This window comes from Electrophorus electricus, chromosome 7 (genome assembly GCF_041902795.1).
Source record: "Electrophorus electricus isolate QZ-2024a chromosome 7, ASM4190279v1, whole genome shotgun sequence".
NCBI lineage: Eukaryota > Metazoa > Chordata > Actinopteri > Gymnotiformes > Gymnotidae > Electrophorus > Electrophorus electricus.
Window position 1 is genome coordinate 23,684,598 of NC_137503.1, and position 24,603 is coordinate 23,709,200.

General features: G+C 38.3%; 2 protein-coding genes across 2 annotated transcripts; one reads left to right on the plus strand and one right to left on the minus strand.

The window, feature by feature from the left end:
- Positions 1 to 2,808: 2,808 nt before the first annotated feature.
- On the minus strand, positions 2,809 to 11,352 carry tdrd15 (tudor domain containing 15). The gene is made up of 4 exons (XM_081717603.1): positions 11,344 to 11,352; positions 4,797 to 10,449; positions 4,506 to 4,531; positions 2,809 to 3,390 (listed from the first exon to the last, which is right to left on the minus strand). The coding sequence occupies exons 1-3, from the start codon at positions 11,350 to 11,352 to the stop codon at positions 4,518 to 4,520; spliced, it is 5,676 nt and encodes a 1,891-aa protein (XP_081573729.1). The 3' UTR covers positions 2,809 to 3,390; positions 4,506 to 4,517.
- A 1,732-nt stretch (positions 11,353 to 13,084) lies between these two features.
- rfx6 (regulatory factor X, 6) lies at positions 13,085 to 20,270 on the plus strand. The gene is made up of 19 exons (XM_027001676.3): positions 13,085 to 13,283; positions 13,534 to 13,687; positions 13,858 to 13,981; positions 14,103 to 14,164; positions 14,291 to 14,368; positions 14,516 to 14,543; positions 14,759 to 14,866; positions 14,961 to 15,038; positions 15,128 to 15,241; positions 15,321 to 15,370; positions 15,531 to 15,690; positions 15,798 to 15,936; positions 16,029 to 16,138; positions 16,227 to 16,344; positions 17,197 to 17,319; positions 17,413 to 17,619; positions 17,767 to 18,279; positions 18,537 to 18,746; positions 20,086 to 20,270. The coding sequence occupies exons 1-19, from the start codon at positions 13,085 to 13,087 to the stop codon at positions 20,268 to 20,270; spliced, it is 2,760 nt and encodes a 919-aa protein (XP_026857477.3).
- Positions 20,271 to 24,603: the final 4,333 nt, after the last annotated feature.

Below are 24,603 nucleotides of genomic sequence, written 5' to 3' on the forward strand. Positions count from 1 at the left end.
TGTTAAGACAAAAGGCATTAAGACAGATATTGCTTTAACGTTCAGAATATCAAATAATACCCTGAAATCATGAAATTCACTTACTTCTGACTTATTAAGTTCATAGGGGCTGAGGTAGCTCAGTGGTTATGGCACTTGACTTGTAATTGGAATGTTCCTGCTTCAAACTCCACCATGGCCACTGCTGGGACCCTGAGCAAGACCTATTACCCTCAAGTTGTACTCAGTCATAATTATAAGTTGCTTCGGATAAAAGTGTCAGATAAATGTAAATAGGTGTTTTTGTTTCAGTGGTGCTACTGTTAAATATATGGTGAATAATGCAAAAAGAGGTACCTTGTGCAAGTCATCTGCAATAAAGTATACAATATGGGCCTTCAGTTCATAAGGGCACTGAGAGTAAATTAAAACAAAGAAAGAAAGTAACTTGTTTTGTAGTGTGCTGGGCAGTGGGTGACCAATTTATTGACAGACCAATATTTGGCTTTGGCATCAGCCTAAAAATACAAAGATGATGCCCATATTCCAATCATCATCCCAATACAGATAGTGCCATCTGTGTATTTGACAGTGGCTTGAGTAGGATCGTAAAATCTTTGCATTTATATGTGGAAAATAGTGAGAAACCTAAATAAACCTCAGTTGTTGTTCAGCTCAGCGACTGTTGCTGCTAAACTTCGTATACTCAGTGACAAAGATGCTGAAACACAAGTTAATTCGTTCTCAGCTTGACTACTGTAATGACCCTTTTGCTGGCCTTCCTGCTACACTCCAGACTAAATTACAGTATATTTAAAACTCTGCAGCCAGCATCCTTATCCACACCAAAAAAAAAAAAAAAAAAAAACAGCCCACATTATACCCACTCTCTACAAATTACACTAGTTACTGGTCTTTCTTCACATCCAAAAAAAGTTTATTTTAATCATTTTCAAGGCCATTCATGGTTTGGCACCCAGGTACATCACCCAAGTCCTTCACCTTTACACCCAGGTACATCACCCAAGTCCTTCACCTTTACACCCAGGTACATCACCCAAGTCCTTCACCCTTACACCCAGGTACATCACCCAAGTCCTTCACCCTTACACCCAGGTACATCACCCAAGTCCTTCACCCTTACACCCAGGTACATCACCCAAGTCCTTCACCTTTACACCCAGGTACATCACCCAAGTCCTTCACCTTTACACCCAGGTACATCACCCAAGTCCTTCACCCTTACACTTAATTATGTGGTACTGATGTTCTCTTTGGGCCCCGTTCAAGACTGGTCTTCAGGTGCTCACGGGGTATTTAATCTCTCAGAGTGTGTGTCTTGTTTCAGTATCTATTTTTTATTTCACTTTTTTCTCTCCCTGATTGTTCTTGGTGTACTGGTCCAGTGTAATGACCTTAATCTCCATTATATATAGTTTGTGTATAATGGTTTCTATTGTGCTTTACGCTGCAGACCTTTAGTTTGAGAAAGGCACTACATAAAATGAACTATTATTATTTACATCACATAAACTAAATATGTAAATTGCATCACTTTCATTGTTGAATATTTTTGCATTATCTTTCAAAAGCATCCTTAAACTAATGGCTGACAATGACCAACTCTTTTATGCAATTCTTTATTTACAGTCTCTCCATAATTATTTATTCGCTGTTCATCTTAACATGCCACTGGTGCTTAACAAGCCTTGCAAACTTTTGGTATTTTGTTATGCACCCTATACTGTACATCATCCTCAACTATATCTCATTTCTTACCTTGCATTAGGTAATAAGCTCCAAACATTGCTATTCGGGGGTATACTGAGTTCTGAAGTATGTAGCATGTTAAAATTTCATATCCTCTAATGGATCACTGACTACGTTTCAAACTGCCTCTGGAAGCAAAATCAGTATAAGAACCATGTCAGGAGCTTCCTGCAATGAATTTCCAAGCAGCTGCACACAAACCTAAGCTCACTAAGCACAATGCCGTGTGTCAGCTAGAGTGGAGTAAAGCATGCTGCTACTGGATTCTAAAGCAGTGGAAATGTGTTCCCCAGGGTGATAAATCACTCTTCACTATCTGGCAATGATGGATGAATCAGGTTAAGTGGAAGCCAGAACACCACCTACCAGAAAACATTGTCAACATTAGTGCTTCATGACCAGGACACAGCCCTGTCCACTGAACACATTTGGGATGAATAGAAGCATCGATTGTAAATCAGGCTTTCACCCAACATCCATGCCTAACCTCACACATGATCTTTTCACTGAGTGGCCACAAATCCCCACAGACACATTGCAAAATTTTATGGAAAATTATGATTTCAAAGGGGAAGCCTACTCCATATTTAATGCTCATGATTTCATAATAGAATGTTTAACAAGTTTATGTAGATGTGATTAAAATGTGACATTTTACTTATAAAAGTGACAAGCTCATTCAAGAAATGCATTACCCCATTAGTGTAGTATAACTGCTGACATTTTCAAAGTAGTACAGAAGAATTAGGACGGTGTTAAATCCAAACTGACAAAATAATACAACAGAATTCTATAGTAATGCATGTGGAATGGGCCTATAAAACACCAGCTTACTCATATTTACAAATAAAAAAAGATAAAATGCATTTTTGGTTTTAGTTTCATATGGAAGGAGATAACTAGTCTTTTGTTGGAATGTTTTATATCCGTTACTAAATTCTTATCCAATATAAGTAGGCGTTCAGTAGCAGTTTGTTGTATATTTCTTTAAAAAAGATTTACTACTAAATAAAACACAGTAGCTCACACTCAGGACATATTTATTTACCCAATTATACATCTTTCATACATAAACTTAAAATTTGTCTGGATAAATAATTTACGCAAATGGTAACTCTAAAATAATATTATTCTGAAATATTTTCATTCCAAAGTTTCTTTGAACAAAAATTAAGAAACAGAACTGAACACACAAATTCAATTAGCTCAAACATGCAGTTTTGGAACAATTTAACACCTCTAATGAGTACTTATATGATACCAGAAAGTGAAGATAAAATCTCTTCTGCATGACTTGAAAATCACAAAAATATCAATGCAACATAACAAAATGATGCAATTTTACTACACATTCAAATCCATCAGGTCATTTAGTTTCTTTCTAACTGTTGTTGACTTCTCTCAACTCTATAGGCTTAAAATTATTTTTTCATTATCATCTGTAAAGCAAAACCACAGCTGCAATTTATTTACTGCAACGACTGTATTTAAAAAAACATTTTCATATTCATCAAATACTAATATCCAAAATAAAAGAAATGAATTACCAAAATCAAAATGTCACTCAGTAGCAGTTTTGGACTTGATAAACAGTTCCGTTCCACTGATGCTTCCACTCCCCTGATACTGTGTCAATACGTGCTGAAATAAATAAGATTCATGAATCAATGCTAAATACTGTCAGCAGCAATGTTTTGGAATTTACCAGACACTTTTATCCAAAGCAACGTACAAGTGCGAGTGAGTACACTTTGAGAAATTGAGGGTCATGGGCTTTGCTCAAGGGCCCAACAGTGGTAGCTTGGCAGTGCTGGGGCTTGAACCAGCAACCTTCTGATTGAAAACATAATTACTAGTACACAGAATTAGAAGTATATTTAAAAATATTTTAAACTGACTGCTACAAATTAACTAAGTAAAGGAAAAAAATATTCTCTAATGAAACAACTGCAGGCTATACAAGTATAGAAAAGCTTATGACAAATAGGCACACAATTTTAAGGATTACAACTTGCTCAATAACAATACTTCCTCCAGCTGAAAAATTGATTTAAACAATACATATATTACAAACTTTTTTTTTTCTTTAAAAAGGATAAAGGCAAAATCATGTTACCTAAATGTTCCACTTAACTCAAATATAGTTGATAAGCCAGCCAGGACATGCTTGGTATCTAATTTTTTATTCTTAAGAGCTCTGAGCCATCAAGTAATAGAAGCTTATGGTCACCATTTAGTAAACTGAAAGCTGAAATCAATTTCATAAAAACAAATGCTGCTTCATTAAGAATTATTAAATGGGACAAGTATTTACTTAGAGTTTTACATATATTTATCAAATATGAACTATTATCATCCAAATTACTCCAAACTTAAGTACTATTCTGCAACAAACTCTAAAGCTTGTGATGTTTTTTGACATGCAGTTTAAATAATTTTATATAACTGCAATGGGCCATCATGAGCTTTCATTATTTGTTAATTATATTGTATAGCTATAACTACATAGTTACAGTGCAAAACTGGAGAAGTACATTTTGATATCAAGTATGTTTTGTTTGTTTGATCAACTGACTTTAAATTATGCACAAGAATCTGCTTTTATCAACTCATTGCCCCACATTGAAAGCTTAGTGTGTAATTAAAATATTACTGACAATGGCAAATATTTGCAAAGAACTTCAGAAGGTGGAGGAATTTTATACATTGAACGTTTTAGTCATTTATTAAATTAGTAAATGTATATTTATACTCACAACCCACATCTTTCACATCAGCACACCTGCAAAAATAGCAGAGTAAACTATTTATGACAAGCAGTAAGAACTGTAGGAACATAAAAAAATCTGAGAATAATCAGAGAATTATAAAACCACCAGTTATGTTTGATATAATCTTTAAATGAAATGAATGTTTTGAGTATGTTATAGTTTGGTAAACTGTGCTATATCAAAGGTTTCTTGATCTCAAATTTATATTAAATTAATGTTACATATGGTAATGTAATATTACTCATATTAGGAAATGCTAGATTATAAGGAACTTACACTGTCTTAAGCCAGATACTGGGTCATAATTTGTCTTCTGCCCAGGTCCATGATAGTCACAACTTTTAGTGAAAAAGACTTCAGCCTCTCTCTGTCTGCTACTGCCTTGAAAATTTTCTTCAGTGGACCTGAATGCATTCTCACTTGACAACATTTCTTCCAAAGTCCCATATTGCATCTTCATGCTTTTTGACTGTACTTCATGTTTGCCTGACGCAGATTCAGAAACATTATGCATGATTTGCTGAGATAGTGTTTTACCATCTGGGCTTTGTTGAAATGGGATTCCAAACACATTGTCTATGTAACACGCATGACCAGCATCAACCAACTGTTTGGCAATACTGCTGTCTTCTATGTCAACATCCACCTCCCAGTGTGTCTCTGAAACATACTGCCTGAAGTGTATTTGAAGATTTTTCTGACACATATGTTCTTGGAAAAAAACAACTGCATTGTCAGACCACTGCATAGCACCAGCAGGCTTGATTCCCCTCAACATGCAAGGGTAAATGATCTTTGGTAGTCCTGCAAGGTCTGTAGGAAGTCTTTTAAGCCTGTGGATATCTTGCCTTAGAAACCATGCATAATGACCATAATCAACCAGATTTATGATCACTGTTGTGTCATCACACTGGACTATCTCTGCCCTGCACCATTTTTTCTTCTCATTAGACTTTACCAAGCAACTTGCGCCAGGAATCAGATGAGTCTCTGGCAACAGAGAGAACACTTCTGATGGTTCCTCAAGGAGGTTTGACACAGCATTCATGAGAAGAAGCAACTCCTCAAGAACAACGTAAAACTCAAAAGGTGTGGTGATTGCAGCTGCAAATCCTGAATATTCAAAATCCACTTTAACAGGTGCAAAGAACATATGCTGTGCCAGATCCTCTTTGTCTATGGGCTTCTCTAGGTAAGTGGATACTAAGGCTGGCTGATCTACAACTGACTGATATTCTCTTACTCTGACATCTTCTTCATAGCTATTGCATAACATACTCTGATATCTTTTTGCCAAATCCCTGATATTACCTGGTAGGTCAGAGTTCTTTTCTGGTTCACTCTTAGCGTCATTTTGTTTCTGTCTATGCTGGCTTTTGTAGGCATACCCAAGTTTTCTGTGTCTCTCTAAAATGTGCATACATGTTGGGGATATCATTCCTTGCCCTTTTTCCATTGATTTCTGCAGATCCGCCTTGCTTTTTTTGATCCCAATTTCAAGTGCACATTCTTGTGAGTTTGCTTCAGTCCCTTCTTTCAAAATTAATTTAGATTCATTCTTTTCACAGATAGACAAGAGGGGAATATGGCTATGCATCTCATCTTTAGTTTCTGTTACAGCTGCATATAGCTCTTGGCTTGACGTGGCCTGTCCTGAACATGGAATGTGAACTTTTGCACAATCTGCAGCTTTTCTTAACTTATGCAAAGTGTCAACAATTTCAACACTCACCTCCCATGCATTGCCAAGATTTTGTATAAACTCAATCATCAGAGGTGTGCCATGTCTTTCCTTGATAAAGGTTTCAACATCTTCAGAAGATTGAGATTTTGACAATGTGCAGAGGATGCTTAATCTAGTCTGAGACAGAAACCTGCCTGTTAGAGGATGAATTTTCTTCCTATCAACAGTTGCTGTGTTTCCATAATCAACAAATTCAACTGTGAGGATATCACTGGCAGAAACATTAGTGACAACGGCTCTGTATAAAGTCTGATCTGCTTCATACTCTGCTGCAACAAGATCACCTACATTAACTTCTGAAGTAATACTTTTCATATTTTTTTTGAACAGCTTGCTATTCAGTTCTTCCCCCATTTTAAGTATGCTGGGTTCATCATTTTCCATTTGGATGAAGAAGCCATCAACAGAGTTACTATGTGAAATTAATCCCACACATCTAAAACCTGGACTTATTTTGGTATTTGGCAGATCACTAATTTTTGGCAACAACGTAGGGGTATGTGTATTGAAACTGCATGGAGTGCTAAGGTTAGCACCTTTCGCAATCCCTTTGACTTGTCCTCTGAACTTCAGTTTGTTTTTTTCTTTGCCATCATGTTTTGAGCCAGTACTGTTTGGCCTGTGAGATGCAAATTTTAATTTTGGAGGTTTTGTCTGGTAAATTTGTCTGCACATGTCACCTTTCTCCTTGTTCTTTGATTTGTTTTCTGCTGAAGACACATTTGTGACTTGTTTGCAGCATTCACTAGGTTTTCTGATATAATTTCTTTCCTTTTGTTTATGAAGTGCAAAAAGTTCTTTGACCTTCTCATTGATGTGCATGTTTCCATCAAAAATGTCACAAATGAAATGTCCTCTGTTGTCTTTTCCTACAAACCTTGCCTGAAGTGCCCTATTTAGAATGGTCTTCTCAAGCCATGCATTAACTTCTGGCAAATGTTCCTCCTCTTGAATATTTGACAGGCTACACTTTAAAGCTTGCATGGGTGTCAACAGTAAATCAGCAGCCTTTCTGGGGATGGGTAACACATTTCTTTTTTCAGCAATCTGCTTGTTTCCATAATCTACAAAGAATACATTCAAGTGTAAATTGGACTGTGCAGGCCGAACATATGACCTGTACCAATTACTGTCAACAAAATATTTGGCTAAACAAACAGTGCCTGTGTTTGCCTCACAAGTCTGACTCAATAGTTCTCCACTTTCTTTAGTAGCTCTTTCCATTAGCTCCTCAATGGCCTCACTATTTCTGTCCAACTGGAAATAGATTTCCCAAGGACTGACAATGTGAGTAGAATACACCAACTCTTCACTTCCAATGCTAATGTTGAATGAAGAATAAACAAAAGAGCAAGGATAAGCAGATGGAACCAGTTGCCTTGGATTTTGGATTTTGACAGCAACACCATGTTCAACAAGATGCACAGAGGCTTGATGATTAGGTGTGTACAGGTCAACCACATTGCAAAGGCCTTTATTTGCCACACAGAGCTGAGAATAGACTTTGCATGTGAGATTAGGTGAAACTCCAGAAACAAAATGCTTCAATAATGTACATGCTTTTTCAGACCAGAATCTTTCTCCAACTGGTTCAATTAGGTTGTACAAGCTGCATCTGAATGCTTGCCCTTCAAGCTCAAGAAAGCTTGGCATTAGTGCTCGAAGGTGTTGTAGCCTTGCTTTCACAACCATGCCGTAGTCAACTAAGAACACCTTAACCTCTTCATTTTTTACTCCAAGAGTGCATCCCCTATACCATCTATTGTCCTGCTCAAACTTGATAGCACAACATTTGCTTTGTGGCTGTAACTTAGGGCTGCATGTTTGGTAAAAAGCTTGCATGTTTTCCATTAATCTGTCTAAGTCACCTTTTTGTTTCTTGTTCTGACACCAGAACTCTGAAGGAGAACTGACATATGAGCACTGAACACTTATTTCAAATCCAGGCTGAAGTTTTGGCTGTCTGAAAAGATCTGCAGCATTGGTTGTGGATTCTGGAGACTCAAAGTGGGCTCCCTTTGTTACGACAGTCTCCTGCGCATGCAAATCTTCTTTCTTTGTTCCTTTGCCAGAGTGTTTTTGTGACAGCCCCTCAGGGGAATATTCAGCAAACTGCCCTTGTCCACATTTCTTTCTGTCCATTTTGTTTTCTGTCCATTTTGCAGATGAGATTGTGAGATTGCCCCTCCAATATTCTGCCATATTTGCTCTGGTCATAAGGGCTGTAATGCTCTCACTTTTTTCAGTCTGTCTCTCATAAAGCTCCACAACAAAAGTGCCCTTCCATTTGTGAATGACTTGAACCAGGAATGCTTTATTCAATGTGGCTTTCTTAAAGAACTCAGTTGCTGCCTTTTGCCAGACATCTTCCAATGGAGTAACATTAGCCAAAGAACAATTGAAAGCAAACTCTGGTTCCACAGCAAATTGCCTAGGTAGTTTCTTTATCAACATGCTTGGCACCTTTTCTGTGTTCCCAAAGTCAATAAAAAACACCTCAGCACCATTCTCAAAAACGTCCACAACAAGAGCTCTGTAATAGTGCATGTCTTTTTCATACATTGCACAGCAAAATACACCAGGCACTGGATCCTCAAGAATTTCCTGATTCAGTTGTAATCCACTGAAGTGATCAGACAATTTTTTCATCATTTCCTCAAAATTGTTATTGCGCTCTGCTGTTCTAATCCAGAAATCATTTGGACTCTGGACATGCTCTACATAACCCTCAAAAACAGAACCTTGCTGAATGTCTTCAAAGGGGATAGAATCTTTTGGAGTTTCTACTTTTTTTGTTTCATTTGTGTCGCACCTTATAAAGCGACTCAAGATATGCTCACTCTTAAGAATACCACAGTTTTCCAGTTCATCAATATCTTTGGACTGCAGTGTTTTGATATGTACATACCCCTCAACACTGTTAAGAGTGACTAAATAAACATTGTCCTCTTTGTTTAAGTCATCAACTGTAACTTCTAGCTCCTTGCCTAGTAATCCATTTTTGAGGATCTGCAGTTGCTGGCACTTTGTCTCTTCATCTTTATCACTTAAGCAAGAAAGTGAACATGGAAAAGCCATGATGGGGGTCTGCAGGAAATTCGATGGTAGTTGAAGAATGTTTTCAACTTTTACAGATTCACAATATCCATAGTCAACAAACACAACTCTGACTTGGGAGTTGACAGGCAGACACTGCACAAAACCTCTGTGCCACTTCTCATCTTTACCCTTGATTGCACAGAGTAAGCCCAAATTTTCAACTAGCTTATCCTTGTAGCTACTACTCCTTAACTCACATGCAAGTGCCAGTTTTTCTGACATTTCTCTCAGGTCATTTGCTACTGATGAAAGCTGACAGTGAAATAGCCCATTGTTCACTGCAGCTGTTATTTTGGCTCTTTCCTTCTGTCCAACAATAAGCTTTGGACCAGTGAGTGAAAGAATGTTCTCAAAGCTCCGTAAACGTGAGGGTCTGAAGGAAATTTCTTGTACAATTTGCTTCTCAATGATCAAATCTGGGACAGATGCAATGCTTTGTTGAATAGGCACTCCAATCAACATTTCCACCAGTAACAGAAATGTGTCTGTATCCACATGTTTGCCCAAGTTAAGTCTTAGCAAATCTTTAGTTATTTCTGGTACTTCAAGTATGAAGACTTTGTATGGAAGAAGAGCATGAATATATCCTTTGATATGACTGCCTATCAAAGAAAAGAAATACTTTTCTGATAATTTGTCCCAACATTCCTGAATTGGCAGCACATTTGCAAAAAACCCACACACGATCTTGGGAGGAAGCATGAGCAAGGCTTCAGAAACTGCAGCTAAGTGGTTGGGGCCAACAGTAAGAATATTACCATGATCGAGCAGGAACACATCTGACAAACCTCTCTGTTTGTTCTGAACTCTTCCTCTGTACCAGCGACTGGACAGGAGGTCTTCCACCAGACAGAATTCTCCAACTTCCAAAGACACCTTTGTTTTTTGGGCATTCTGAATTTCCACTTGAAGAATGTTGTAGTCCAATTCACAGACAGTAACATATTGACCTTGAAAGTGTACCAATGTGTCTCCAGGATTGCAGTCAACATGCATTAACTTTAGGTCCACTGGCCAGAGTGCATGTGGAGCAAGATGCTTTGTCGCTTCCTTTGACCTAAAAGAACAATTAACTACCTTAGTAAACTAAGTTAAAACAGGAATAGCCTACATGTTTTTGTATGCAGCAGTGTAAAACGTGTTAATGGAATAATTTTTTAAACGTTATAGTAAAATAAAATGACTCATTTATCTAGCACTTAGTTTATAAAAGGTGGCATGAAAAAAATAAATAGGAACAAATGTCATGCCAAAATAGGTTATACAACATTTTCATTAGTGTAATCAATGACTAATCACTCACTGTAATAAAATATTCATCTATGCCTATATTAGCAACAAACTGCTACTTAACGCTAATTAAATTCTAGATATGCAATTATTTAAGGGTAGTTGGTTCACTATCGTGATGTCTATGAGGATGATGGTACCGACCAACTCTACTAACTAGAGCTAGCTAGCTCGCGTTTTATATTGTCCAGCTAAGACACCTGCAATGTCGCTGACCAAACCTCTCCAAAATTACTTACATATTTACAGCCCAAAATCTACGGAGAATTAACTGTTAAATATTGATAGCTATGCATTTCTGTAGTTATATGCAAACATACCTTAGCAAATGCAGAATAAGTAGCTGTGCACAAAAAAATTAACAGTGTAAATATTAAAATATTGCACATTAGGCTTCACTGTAGGCGGTCCACTTTCTTTGAAAGTTCGAATCATGAACGACGCCAGCATTTTTGATTCTGGGTTTCATCTTTAACAAATTCCATTACAGGCAATTTAAGATAAATTGTCTGTCAGATGAGTCGTGATTGAAATTTTGAGAAAGGTGGTTTTATTAAATTGAAAAAAATAAGGATTATTTAGCATTCTCAAGGTAAACGTAAGTCAAACATATATTCCTAGCTAGCTAACAAGTTGCGTACACTCATATTAACAGGCTCACAAAAAATGAGCTTGATGTACAGTACTAACCTTAAACATCGTAAACAAATTTGAGAACCTTGACGGTTACACAGAAACAGGCCCTCACCTCTCCATTTGACTCCGATCCATCTGAATCCAGCTAGTCAACTAGCTACTTACGGACACTGCTCTGTAGAGCATCTTCCTGCAAATGACCACACAAAACTGCTTTCAACAGCTTTCATTACCTTGGCTCTCACTCGCGCTTCGTAACCTGACAAACAAAATACAGAATAATGCATTTCCGAGAACACTAAACTCATGTAGCTACTATCTTACTAATGCTGACAAATAAATATCATTAAGGTTACACAAGGATGAAGCCGACAACTAGGCATCCTGAATCCCAGCATCTTGCTTGGCACGCGTTCGTAAAACGTAGTTAGCTATGCTAGCGTTAGTTAGTCTACGTAGCTAGCTAGCAAGCAAACTTAAAGTGCCGTATTTTTGAGTGCCTTACAGATAACTCTTAAGAATGTTTGCGTTCTCAGTTGCGCTGGGAGCAAAAGTACAAGTAGCTAGCGAGCTAGTTTATTTTTGCAAGCATTCGAACTTAGTCAATTAAGCTAGCTAATTAACCTGCTAGCTAACCAGCCAAAAAGCTAATTGAAGCATCATTTAGCAAAACATCGAGGACTTCGGATAGTGTGTAAAGGACACGTGGTTTTACACCATATTGTTTCAAATGCACTGTGACAAACAGCTCGTCTTTTAAAGCATCCGCGTTATATTCTAATACAAGATTGCTTCATTGTTTATTTTATACCTTAACAAGACTTTCGCCATATGTACGCTTGTGCCGTAAATTGCGGCACTGATTAATGTGAATCAAAGAACGCCCACTTTTTGTTATGTTTAATCCGGTTTTATCGCTTGAAAAAGGGTACGTGTCAAAGAACGCCCACTTTTTTGTATGTTTAAAATCCCTTCTTATCGCTTGAAAAAAAAGCGTATAAGTGTCTTCTACTGTATTAATATGAAATACTCCACCGTATGCCGAAAAAAGCAAGCAAACATAATATTTAACCAGGGTAACCATGGAGGCTCTCCAGTCCTCTAGCATCAGTAATCTAACCTGCAGGGCTGCCCACAGGCAAGTCACTAGACACAGTAACATGGGCTCTCAACAAACCTAATGGATAATCACGTTTATGTTAATTTCCATGTTTAGGTTAAATAAAACACAGCATTTTCTGTAAATCCCATTGCAATAAGATATACACTATTATGGTTATAACAACCTATGGAGAAAATTGAGACTACAAAGGGATGGCTCTGGATGGGGCTGTGGTCAAGCTAAAAGGCCCATGCACCAGACTTCAAGGAGATGATGGCCCTCGGGTTAATCATTAATACACAGAATCTACTGCCAGTCTTCTGTAAATAAGATAAATGCCCCAAGGCACTCACCCCTGTGATGTACCATTTCAGACACAGCACAGCTTTAATTAAGACTGCAAGGTATTACCTGTTTCAGTGGATTCATGTTAGGACATGGAAAACGTGTTTCTTTGAGAAATTTTGTTTGAATGAGCAAAGAGAAGAAACTACTTGTTTGCATATTTTATTGTCTTTTCAGTGTTTGTTGTTGTTTTAAAAGAAGATTCATATAGAACCTGGGATGTGTATCATTACAAAACTGGATCTATGCTTCAGCTTTGGATGACAGTGTATTCATTTTTTACGTGTTAATATTTCTAGGTGAGGGAAGGTGACTATATATTTAGAGGTTAAGTTCCAGCTCTGTAATATGCCAATGAAAATGAATAGTGGGAGTCCTATAAAAAGTAACACATTTCATCAGCTACAACCACCACAGTTAAAGAGGACTTACAATACTGCTGATGAATTGCACCCATCTAACACTGGTGACCAACAAGAACTTGGAAAAAACATGTTTTTCAAAGACAAGCTCGATGAGGAGGAGGAGGACTCAGGGATTAAATCAGGTAGGGACAAACATTTTAAGTTTGATTAAATCGAGTAGGGACAAACATTTAAAGTCACAAACATTTAAACTGATTTCTGTTTTGCATAATTGCATATAAATATTATTTTAAAATGTATCATTGAGGGGTCAGTGGATTTTTGTAAAACATAGTCCAATCTAATAACACACTAAGCCTTTTGTCAGTGTTTTGTGTGACATTTTATCTTGAATAAGACAAAAGTTTATAATGAGTGTAATTTATGTGACAGAGGCTGATGAGAGCAATGGAACTATATCCTCCGAAGATGAAATTGACCACACTGAATACTCGAAGAATTTCACTCTCAGGGAAACTGCAACAAAGAAAACTATCAGTCAAATTATTAAAGATAAAAAGAAACAAACTCAACTAACACTGCAATGGTATATATATATATATATGTATATACACACATCAGTGAATGCTTACCAATTTCATCTAGCCAATGTGCCATTAGTCTGCCACTTAGACACCACCCTGTGAGATGAACCTTGGGCATTTAAAAATGTTGTTGCTTCATCAGCACTAAAGTTTTGATGTTTTTGGCAATTAGGCTTGAGGAGAATTACATTGTGTGTGAAGGAGTATGCTTACCACGATGCATCCTTTATGCACACTACCTAGACTTCTGTCGGAAGGAGAAATTAGATCCTGCATGTGCAGCCACATTTGGAAAGGTAGGTGAGATTCTGAGACTTCATACACTGTAAAAACATGTAACCATATTGGAATGTTATTTTGTTCATCAAACAAAAACCAGTGTGATTTGTTGAATGCATATTTTCTGTAAAACTGTAGACCATAAGGCAAAAATTCCCTCTCCTTACAACCCGGAGGCTTGGCACGAGAGGCCATTCAAAGTAAGACAAAGATAGACTGCAGAGAATTAAATAATTAATACTGAATTAAACCCACAAACAGCTTTTATCTTGTGTTTAAAGACCTCCCAGTGCTGGGCCTCATCAGCAGTTGTCCATGTGTTCCAGGTATCATTACTATGGCATAGGGATTAAGGAGAGCAGTGCCTATTATCATTCAGTGTATTCAGGAAAAGGGCTGACAAGGTAAAATTAGGAATTAGTGTAGAGAAAACAATAATTGTATGATGGAAATGTTTTAATTTATATTATTATAATTTTAATAACATTTAATTTTAATAAAAAATGTTAAATTTAACTTTTAAAAAATACATTTCTTTTGTTTTACAACAGATTCTCTGGGAGCAAACTCAAAAATGAGGTTATCATTTTTATGTTAACATTTGAATGTTATGTTTTATATTAAGTAGGAAATACTCTACACGACACTTATGCCACTATGAGAAATAGCAGAACATTTGTGTCTGGACACATTCTGAACATTTGTGTCATGAGTACTAAAAATAAGTAAAATAGCTGCTGCATTACATTCATAATGAAATGTGAAGACCACAAGTCTGTGTTTGTTATTCACAGGGAGGTTTCACACGGAAATATTCGCTTAGTTCTAAAACAGGAACATTGCTACCAGAATTTCCAACTGCACAGCATTTGGTACTTCAAGACTCTACTTCAAAAGAAAAGGTGTGTCTGTTGTTGTAGTTAACAAAATTGATTATTTAGTTTGGGTCCTTCCTACATATTTCACATCTATATATGTATCCCACTTCTTTTTTAGGTTGACACGTTAATAATGATGTACAAAACCCATTGTCAGTGTATTCTTGACAATGCCATCAGTGTCAACTTTGAAGAGGTACCATTTTGCTATCTAAAAGAATAATCGATTTCTACCTAATCTGCAAAAAAATAGAGCTCAAAGGTTCAATCACGAATGTATTACAGATTCAGAACTTCTTGCTCCATTTCTGGCAAGGTATGCCAGACCATCTCTTGCCTTTGCTGGAGAATCAAGTAATTGTGGACATCTTCTGTGTGTGTGACTCCATACTCTACAAGGTGCGTGTTTGTGTCTGTGTGTCAGCATAAGGTTATGATTTGGAGAAAGCACTCATGACAGACTCTTTGCTTTTCCCAGGTACTGACTGATGTTCTCATTCCAGCTACAATGCAGGATATGCCAGAAAGGTTTGTTTACCCTAAATGTATACAGTGTGCAAAGAAATAAAAATTATTCAAGCTTAACACAAGTATCCTTCTGTTACAAGTTTATCAAATGTATCTGCTTTTGAGTATGTTTTAAATCCATATTAAGTGCTTTTCAGTAATTTCAGGACAATGGAAATAGTCTTTTAGCAGATATTCGAAATTTTGCAAAACACTGGGAACCCTGGATGGAGGCCTCCTTGGAAAATCTCCCAGAAATCCTCTCAGAAAAAAAGATGCCCATAGCTCGCCGTTTTGTGTCCTCTTTAAAGCGCCAGACCTCCTTCTTACACCTTGCGCAGGTCAGCATTTCGCAAACAATGATATGCATTTGACAAGGGAATAATGGGTATACTTTTTGTCTTCTGTGGATCACCGAAGTAATTTCAATGGTTGTGTTTTTCTGTAGATTGCAAGACCAGCCCTTTTTGACCAAAATGTTGTGACCTCCATGGTGAATGACATTGATAAAGTAGATTTAAACAGCATCGGTTCCCAGGCACTACTTTCAAACACTAGTGATCTGGACTTGGATTTCTACTCTGAATGTGAGTGACCACATACCACTCTTGCATTGTGCTGTTGGGAGTATGTAAAAATATGGTTTCCTATTGTGCCTGATTATTTTATTGTTTCATAGATGACTCCATTTCAGTATTTCAAGAGTTAAAGGACCTTCTTAGGAAAAATGCCACCGTAGAGTCTTTTATTGAGTGGCTAGACTCTGTGGTGGAACAAAAAGTCATTAAGGTTTGTTGTCACTAAGACTTGCAATCAACAGACCCAGAGTATCTGCGACTGTAAGAGTGAGCACCTTTTATTTTGTCCTTTTGTTCAGCCCAGTAAACAGAATGGCCGATCAGTGAAAAAACGAGCACAGGATTTTCTGCTAAAATGGAGTTTTTTTGGAGCTCGTGTGATGCACAACCTCACCTTAAACAATGCTACTAGCTTTGGTAAGCCCTCTCAAAGTTTTTATTTAAAATGCCCAACTTTGTCTAATGGACAGCCACAAGCAAGCTCAGCTTTCCTGTTTCTGATATGCAATCACTGACTGTTGTCTGTCAGTATTCAGGTATCTTCTAAATGCACTAGTTGCAGTTTGTCTGAGATTTTACTTCCCACAGCACAAACCCTCACTTCAGTTTGGCTACAAAACCGCAGAGTGCCGTAAAATATAGTGACTCATCTTGAATAAACAAACCTTTATCTCTTGGACACGTGTGCTCTGATTAGGAAGAGCCCTGTTCTAGTCATGTTAGCTTTTGATGGTCGTGCGGACGCACACTAAACCGAACAGTGTCACTTGGAGAGGCCAACACATGACCTCACTGGTCACACACAGCAGACAGGGATGAGAACTGTTAGAAAGATGGTAGTGTATAAAAAAGCCCAGCAGAAAGTTAGATTTATAACCTCCCACACATCCTTACTCTGTAGATTTCTTCTCTTTGCACAGATTTAGTCATTTATTGCAAGCAAGAGGCATTTTAAAAAGAAAGATGAAGTATGTGACCAGTGAGTGGGGAAAGGCTCTCTCCCCCCCATCATCCATAAACTGCTCTAATTCTTTAGTGCTCTCAGCTGATTCCGTTTAGCACCCATAATAATCAGCATTTCACTTCATGCAATTCCAACCCAACAGGGGCATGAGGATCAGTGAAAACAGTAGATATATGAAATGCACAAAACCACTGAGAGCATCACTACTCTGCAATAATTACCTTTTCTGATTGTGTTGGTATGTATTAAGAATTCTGATAAATGTGACCTAAAGTGTAATGAATGCATTAAAATGCTCTCTCCAGGCTCCTTTCACCTCATTAGGATGCTGCTGGATGAATACATCCTGCTGGCAATTGAAACACAGTTCAGTAATGACAAAGAACAAGAGCTCCAGAATCTCTTGGACAAATACATGAGAAATGCAGGTACATCTTTTGGTTTATTTAAAATGATTTTCCATAAGTACTGTAAACCTGTTCTTTATACTAGGTTAACCATAATGCTTTGACTCATTTTAGATGCCAGTAAGGCGACATTCACAGCTTCGCCCAGTTCATGCTTCCTGGCCAACCGTATTAAAACAGGAACTATGTCCAACGATTCTTCTGTTAAGAATGAGACCCATCCAGAGTACGCATACTTTTCTGTCCCGAGCGCACAGCATGGGCTGGGAGCCAATGTGGTGGTGTACCAAGGGACAGAGCCAGACAGCTTTACTCTATCTGGTATTCACCCAATATAAATAATAAAAAAAACATTACATACATTATATACATAGCTCAAATTATGAAACGTATTGAACAGTGATGGGGAAAAAATGTAACAACAACCTAAAATTACTTATATTCTCATTTTCTGTGTTGTTATTCTAGGACAACTGGACTATTCTCAAAGCAGTGGACCCCTGATCACCCCTCCAATCTCCCCAGCGATGACGAACCGAGGTAGCGTGATCAACCAGGGCCCCATGGCTGTCAGATCCCAGAACAGCTGCCCCATGCAGCCCCTCATTCCATGCCAGGCTTTCCCTGAAGGCATGTGCCAGAGCCTAGCCAGTTCCGGCCCCGGCTACTACTCTAGCTCCCCCACGTTCCAGCCCACCAGCCTGCCACTCACCCCGACATCAACCTACCAGGCTCGCAGTGAGAGTGGTCGGTACATGTCCTTCAGTGGGCAGCAGATACCAAAGGACTGCTTTAGTAGCAGCTGCAGCGCAGTACCATACAGCTCCAGAATCTCGTCTGCCAGCTACACGTCCACCTCAGACCCCACAGCCGATGCCCAGGATGTGCAGCTACTTGACCCAGCAGGGTACAGCTTCGGTGGGGGCAGTCTCAGTGGAGGGGCTTATTCGGGCCCAATTTACACCAGCACAGGACACAGTGGTGAGAAAGATGACATAGTTGCACTTTGTGTTTAGTGTCCATGCTGGTTAGGTGATTAGTGCAAAGTAACCAGTGTACAATTTCTTTTTAGTTCAAAGTAGAGGTTTACTTAATTTGGTTCTGCCAATGACTCAACATATAGGCTTTGCAATAATAATTTGTATAATATGTGTAAACATATATTTTTGGACAAAGAGCTTAATTTCATTTCCCTGTAGTTTGTCTTGAGTGAGTATGTTTTGTTTCCTGACCACCAGGTTACTATGGGAATACTGGCTATGTGGACACTCAGAGGATGGGCCCACTGATTGACCAGCATGTATCTGTGATCAGCAGCGTGAGCTCTACTCGCTCTGCCCCTGGGTATGCTGACGTCCACGATCCTCTCAACATCCTGAACGACACAGGCAGGAAGGCAATGGCTTCCTACTACCCTGGACAGCCTCCCTTAATTACACGCACAGCAGGTGAGAGGAAACACACAAAACTCGCAATACTTGCTCTCTGTTAAAGAATATATTAAATGTAAATGAAAGCTCACTATAAGAGCATAGTGCATTTTTTTTAACTTTTATTAATGTATGCCTAGCATTTCCTGAGCTGGCTGAAATTAAGTCAGAAGTAGGTTATGTGGATACCTGACTATCACACCTATGTGTTGGACATCCCATTCCAAAACCATGGGCATTCATATGAATCCCCCACCCTGAACCTCTCCTTGCAGCCCCATGGGCCTCAGCTCTTCTGGGAATACTTTCCAAAAGACTGTAGAGTATGTCTTAGGGTATTTATGCCCATTCAGTGCCCATTTGTGAAGTCAGGCAATGATGATGGAGGGGATAGCCTGTCTTACTGTCTGTGTTCCAAATGTGTTCAGTGGGATTAAGGTCACTGGAGTTCCTATACAACAAACTCATCAAACTAAGTCTTTATGGACCTTGCTTTGTGCACTAGGACACAGTTATACTGGAACAGTGAAGGGATTTCCCAAAAATTGTTGCCAGAAAGCTGGGAGCATTATCTAAGATGTAGCTAATGCTACAGTTTGCAAAGACATCGTTCTTCACTGGAACTAAGAGGCAGAGCCCAGTACAGCCCAGACCATTTTCCCTCTAAACCAAATTTTACTGTTAGCACTATGCATTTTGTTAGGTAGCATTCTCCTGGCATCCCCCTAACACGGGTGCATCCACCACATGGCAAGAGGGTGAAGCATGATTTATCATTCTACAACACATTTCCACTGTTACAGAGTGCAGCGCTGGCATGCTTTATACCGCTCCAGCTGAAGCTTGGATTTGTGTAAAGGCCATGAAAACCCACTTCATGAAGCTCCTGTTACACAGCTCTTGTTCTTGTTATTGTGATGTTGCTCCCAGAGGCAGTTTGAAATTCTGTAGTGAGTGATGCAACAGAATAGGCAATATGCCCATCAGCACTCGGTGACCTTGCTCTGTGACGTTACATCATCTACCACTTCGTGGCTGGGCTGTTGTTATTCCTAGATGCTAACATTTCAAAATATCAGTTCCAGTTGACCAGGGCAGACATTTCATGAACCAGAATGTGGCAAAGGTGGCATCCTATGACAGTGCCACGTATAAAGTCACTCAGTTCTTCAGTACGGTCCATTCTACAGCATTTGATATTTGCATGGCTATGTTCTTTATTTTAGAAACGTAATAGCAAAATGTCACTGAAAATCTGAGCTCAAAAATTAAGAGGGGTGTCCACATACACTTTACTTGGCCATATAGTTTATTTAATTGTTATTAACATTTTTGTTTGTCTTTGTGTGTGTTGCAGGGTCTTCAATAGCACCTCCCATTCCCTGCTCTGTGTCTCCATGCATGTATGGCACTACCACACACTATCATCATTCCCAAGATGCATTGCTGCCTCAACAGAGCACAGTCGAGGTGCGGGATATGGTGTCCTCTCTGCCCCCCATCAACACAGTGTTTATGGGGTCAACCTCTGATCCATGCTGACTGTTAACAAAAGACGTTCAGGCATTCTTCATTCCTGCTAGATTCAGTAAAAGAGAGGCAGCAGGTCTGTGATATAAATAGTTATTTTAGAGTATTTTTCGAATATCGTGTAAGTATTATTCAAAACACTTTTTTTCTGTGGCCATCATTAATGTGAGAAATTGTTCAGTGCAGTACAATCTATAGAATTCCATGCAGTTAGCACATCTTGTATTTTTTATATTATCTTAAAGTCCATTATTTCTGATGTTTATAGTTGTTTATAAGATAACTGTCCCAAGTGGCAATATAAAAATTTAGCATCCATAACACCCTTAACATTTGTCCTAGTTATTGCCATATAAGATAAATTATTCTATTGTGTATTTTTAAGGTTAACTCATGTCATTTAATAATGTGTGGAAATAATTAACATGGATTATTGTGATCTTTGATGCAATATATTTGCCTAATCTTTAATTACAGACAAGTGTTTCAAATCAAATGAGAGTGCTAACAACATATAGCTTTCCTCCAGAAAAATAAGATCATTGGATGATGAGGGGAAAAAATAGTGTACTAGGAGTTAAATAACCTGAGGTTTGGACGCAGGAAACCTTTAAGACCTATTACACACTGTTATGTGCTCTTTAACTGTTCTTATCTTTTCACATAACACCCATGTGCCAAAGCTGTGTGAATACATGAGGCTTTAATGGGTAAACCAGACCCTCTGTGGTCCTGCTAGAGATTACAAGCAGGAAACACAAGTGAAGAAGCTTTGGATCAAAGTCAGACGTTATCTGCACTGGGAAGAGATTAGGTGATTCCTCCATTGTACAGTGGGTTAAGATATGGCCTGATAAAACTGTTGACCAAAACCAGAACCAATAGAAGCATTTAAGGCCACAAGCTGTTTATACATTGTGACCCTCAGAAGGGGAAAGGGGCGTTTTATCCTTCCCTGTGTTCTCCAAATTGAGCTTTGTTAGTCTTTCAGCAGATGGAAGCTAATAAAACCATAATCAGTAACATTAGATTGGCACTGCATTTGTGTACAGAAATGATATCGCCTCAAAGCTGTACCCTGTATTTGAATATACTGAGCTGATACTTGCTTGCCATGGGTTAGATGAGGATTTCAGCATTTGTCCATACTGTGTATAAAGAACTGAGAATTAATGATAAAATTGTCCCCATTGTGCTGTCTTTTATCTACTCAAGGGGAAAATCCATTTCAGCCCTTGGACTGGAACAGATGGCTTGAAATGTAATGATTACAAAATCCTGACGTTAAAATAGTTTAATTGCAAAGTCAATAATGCCCCCAACAATTGGCAGGCCTGTAGTGTAAAAACAACAGAAGGCGGAACGCAAACTTTGGGACAATGTTTAACCAGAACTTTGCATTAGGCACAGAGCCTCCATATGTACCACATCCAGACCAAAGATCAACAGATCCGGTGCAATTACGTGGCACCTTCTCACCATCAACCTGAGGGAGACAGAGGGGTTTGTGCCATACTGCGGCCCTGTGCTCAGTCATGGTCACATTTAGTCAGCACTACCGTCAGTGTGGAGAAAATGAGTCACAGTCTTAGTTAGAGCCATAATTGTAAAACCTGTTTACAATTTAATGCAGTGCATTTGTAGATGCATTAAGGTATTATTAGATCAGTGGTCTTTTTTGTACACTGTGGAATACAGAATGAAAATTTTGTAAATCCTTTTATTTAAAAGGAACATATTCACTTATTAATGGTGAAAGTATGTTTCCGGGCAAATCACAAGGGTTTTTTTTGGGGGGGGGGGGGGGGGGGGGCGTTATTATTCTTAAGTGATCTAATATTCATTGAGTAGAGGACAGAGAGGAAACTGATTTTTGATGTATTTATTTCTTAGATCCTAACTTGTTTACATGAATGAAAGCAAAATTAGAAATGATTTTTGTATTAATAGTTCAGCCCGCTGTTTCTGAATTTTTCCTGTTTACTGCTTTTTCATATCTGGATGATTTGGATGAATATAGCATTGAGAGCTACACTCACAGCCAACAGTAGATGTCACTGTAGAGCATTGTTGCTTTGTCGCTATAGTTACCGACTTTTCAGAACGCTTCAGAAACTTTCTTTCAAAAAAACTTTCTTTTTTCAAAAATGATATAGCAATACATCTAACCACCTTTTGGACAAAACCTAGCTAGTTTCCACAGAAAGCTCCTGATTTCCACAGGAAGCTCCTGATTGAGCTTCTTATGTGCTAACTGACCAATAGCAAATTTGTATTGTTCGCTCCTCCTTTTTGAAAATTAGGTTGATCGTTTTGACCGTTATCGCTCTATTAGATGTGTGAGAGAAAGAATAACAGCATATTCTGTCACTTCTTTCTCTCTGAGTGATCATTTTACATGTAAATATAACCAAAATCACAACACAGCCTTTGTCTTTTAAATGATGTGTATGGTGATTTTGTCGGTCGACGTCAAGAGTATAAATCAGACTTTTAGCAGTGCTGCAGTCTGAAAATCGCTTGGAAATGACTGTTGGTTAACGTTTCAGTCACCATTTCGTACTTGTCCGTTGTCTGACAACAGAAACAGTAAAATTGTAAATGAGAGCATCTTCATTTTGAATTCAGATGTAATAAAATACAGCAGCTGAGAGATTAGGAGAACCAGATGTAAAGGACTGACACTGCAGCATGCACATACAACGTAGTGAGTTCTTTGTGTATCACGTCATCTTGCACCATTTAGCAACTTCTGAGCTGGCTTTAGCTGCTTTCTGTTGAAAGCATTTGGCAAAACTGAGCATTTCTCACCCACTGTGAGGGTAGCCTGTTGTGGTAGGGGCTGGTAGTCTTCACAGAAAACCTGACTGGCTCCCAAAAGGTTTGATCATGGCCGGATTAACCATATGCTTTAGACTGCAGGGCCCCCATAAGTAGGCTACAGCGGCCCTCGCTTCGGAGTAATGGATGATGTAGGTGTTGTGCACCCGTGGCCGTTTATGCAAAGAAGCCTCCAGAAAGCAGCATTTGTAAAATCACAAGTTATCGTTTTATGTTTGCTAAATAGGCTATACACAATTTCTGGTCATTTTCATTTGTACTTTAGCTCGTTAAAAGTACAAACGGCTGTGAACGTGGTGCTACCAAAGACCCCACCGCTCTTGTTAAACTAAAGGTTTCCACGGAATCATGCAGTGCATTTTCAAGAGTCAATTAGTATAAGCCTAAATCCAAGTTGTGGTTGTTATCGCGTTAAACACATTTTTGGTTGAACACCAAAATTAAATAAACATTTAAACATTCACATACCCCCGTTCTTGCTGTAGCCTTTATCTAGGTTTGCATTCATACAGCCTACTGAAAATGTAAGATCCATCCCTGGGGGCTCATGTTAATGGCTTAAAAAAGAATCCCAACAAGTTTAAACCACTTTTGTGGCATGTAGCCTATTTCATCCATATTCTCGCCACCTTGCAAGATAGAGAGTGCACTGAAATATTACTGGTTTTTGTTTAGGAACTACTTTGTTTATCATTTATTAATACAGCAAAATCATGGCTATGTATGCCTAATGTTTTTCAGGAGTGGTCAAGTCATTTTAGAGGTCATTTGCTAGGCTATAGTCCTGTTCAGATTGTGCATTTATTCTTTTTGTTAGTTTTATTTTCCCTGTTGCATCAGAATTAGTGTATACTATTTTATTGTTACTTACCGACTTATCCATTATGCTGTCTTTTTTTTTTTGTATATAAAATCTTAATTTTAAGGAGTCGCAAATGTTTTTATAGCCTAAGTGCCTAATCCAGTCTTGACTGTCAACAGTGTGTGCATCCTCCTCTCTGGTTGGTAACGTTAGCTACGGTGATGTCTGCTTTCATGGTTCTCTCCAGCCGAGAGACAGAACAACTGGCAATAAAGGAGTATTCACAAGCTCCTAGATGACTTTCTGAAGGGAAGTATTAGTGAATGTATCACTGCATCAATAATGCTGAGCAGAATGTTTCCAGTCCACTTGAGATGGCGCGGTTGAAAGGAAAAGCAGGTTGTCATCCGTAGCAACACTTGAATGTTATGAATTTGGTGTATACAGAGCAGGCTATCAGCAATGCCTGTCATAATGTGTGATCGTTAAAGTCTCTAGTGGGGATGGTAGAAAATTATTTTTTTCCCCTTATAATTCCCTTTTGAGGCTGTAATGGAATATTACGTTTGTTTATGCTGACAGTTATATATTTCTTACCTTTTTGTGTGTTTCCCGGTATACATTGGGCTAACTGTTTATGCAAATTATTTTCTTAATCATCTTTTTAGACCTTTGTTTGTTGTTCAGTGCAGTGTAACAGTT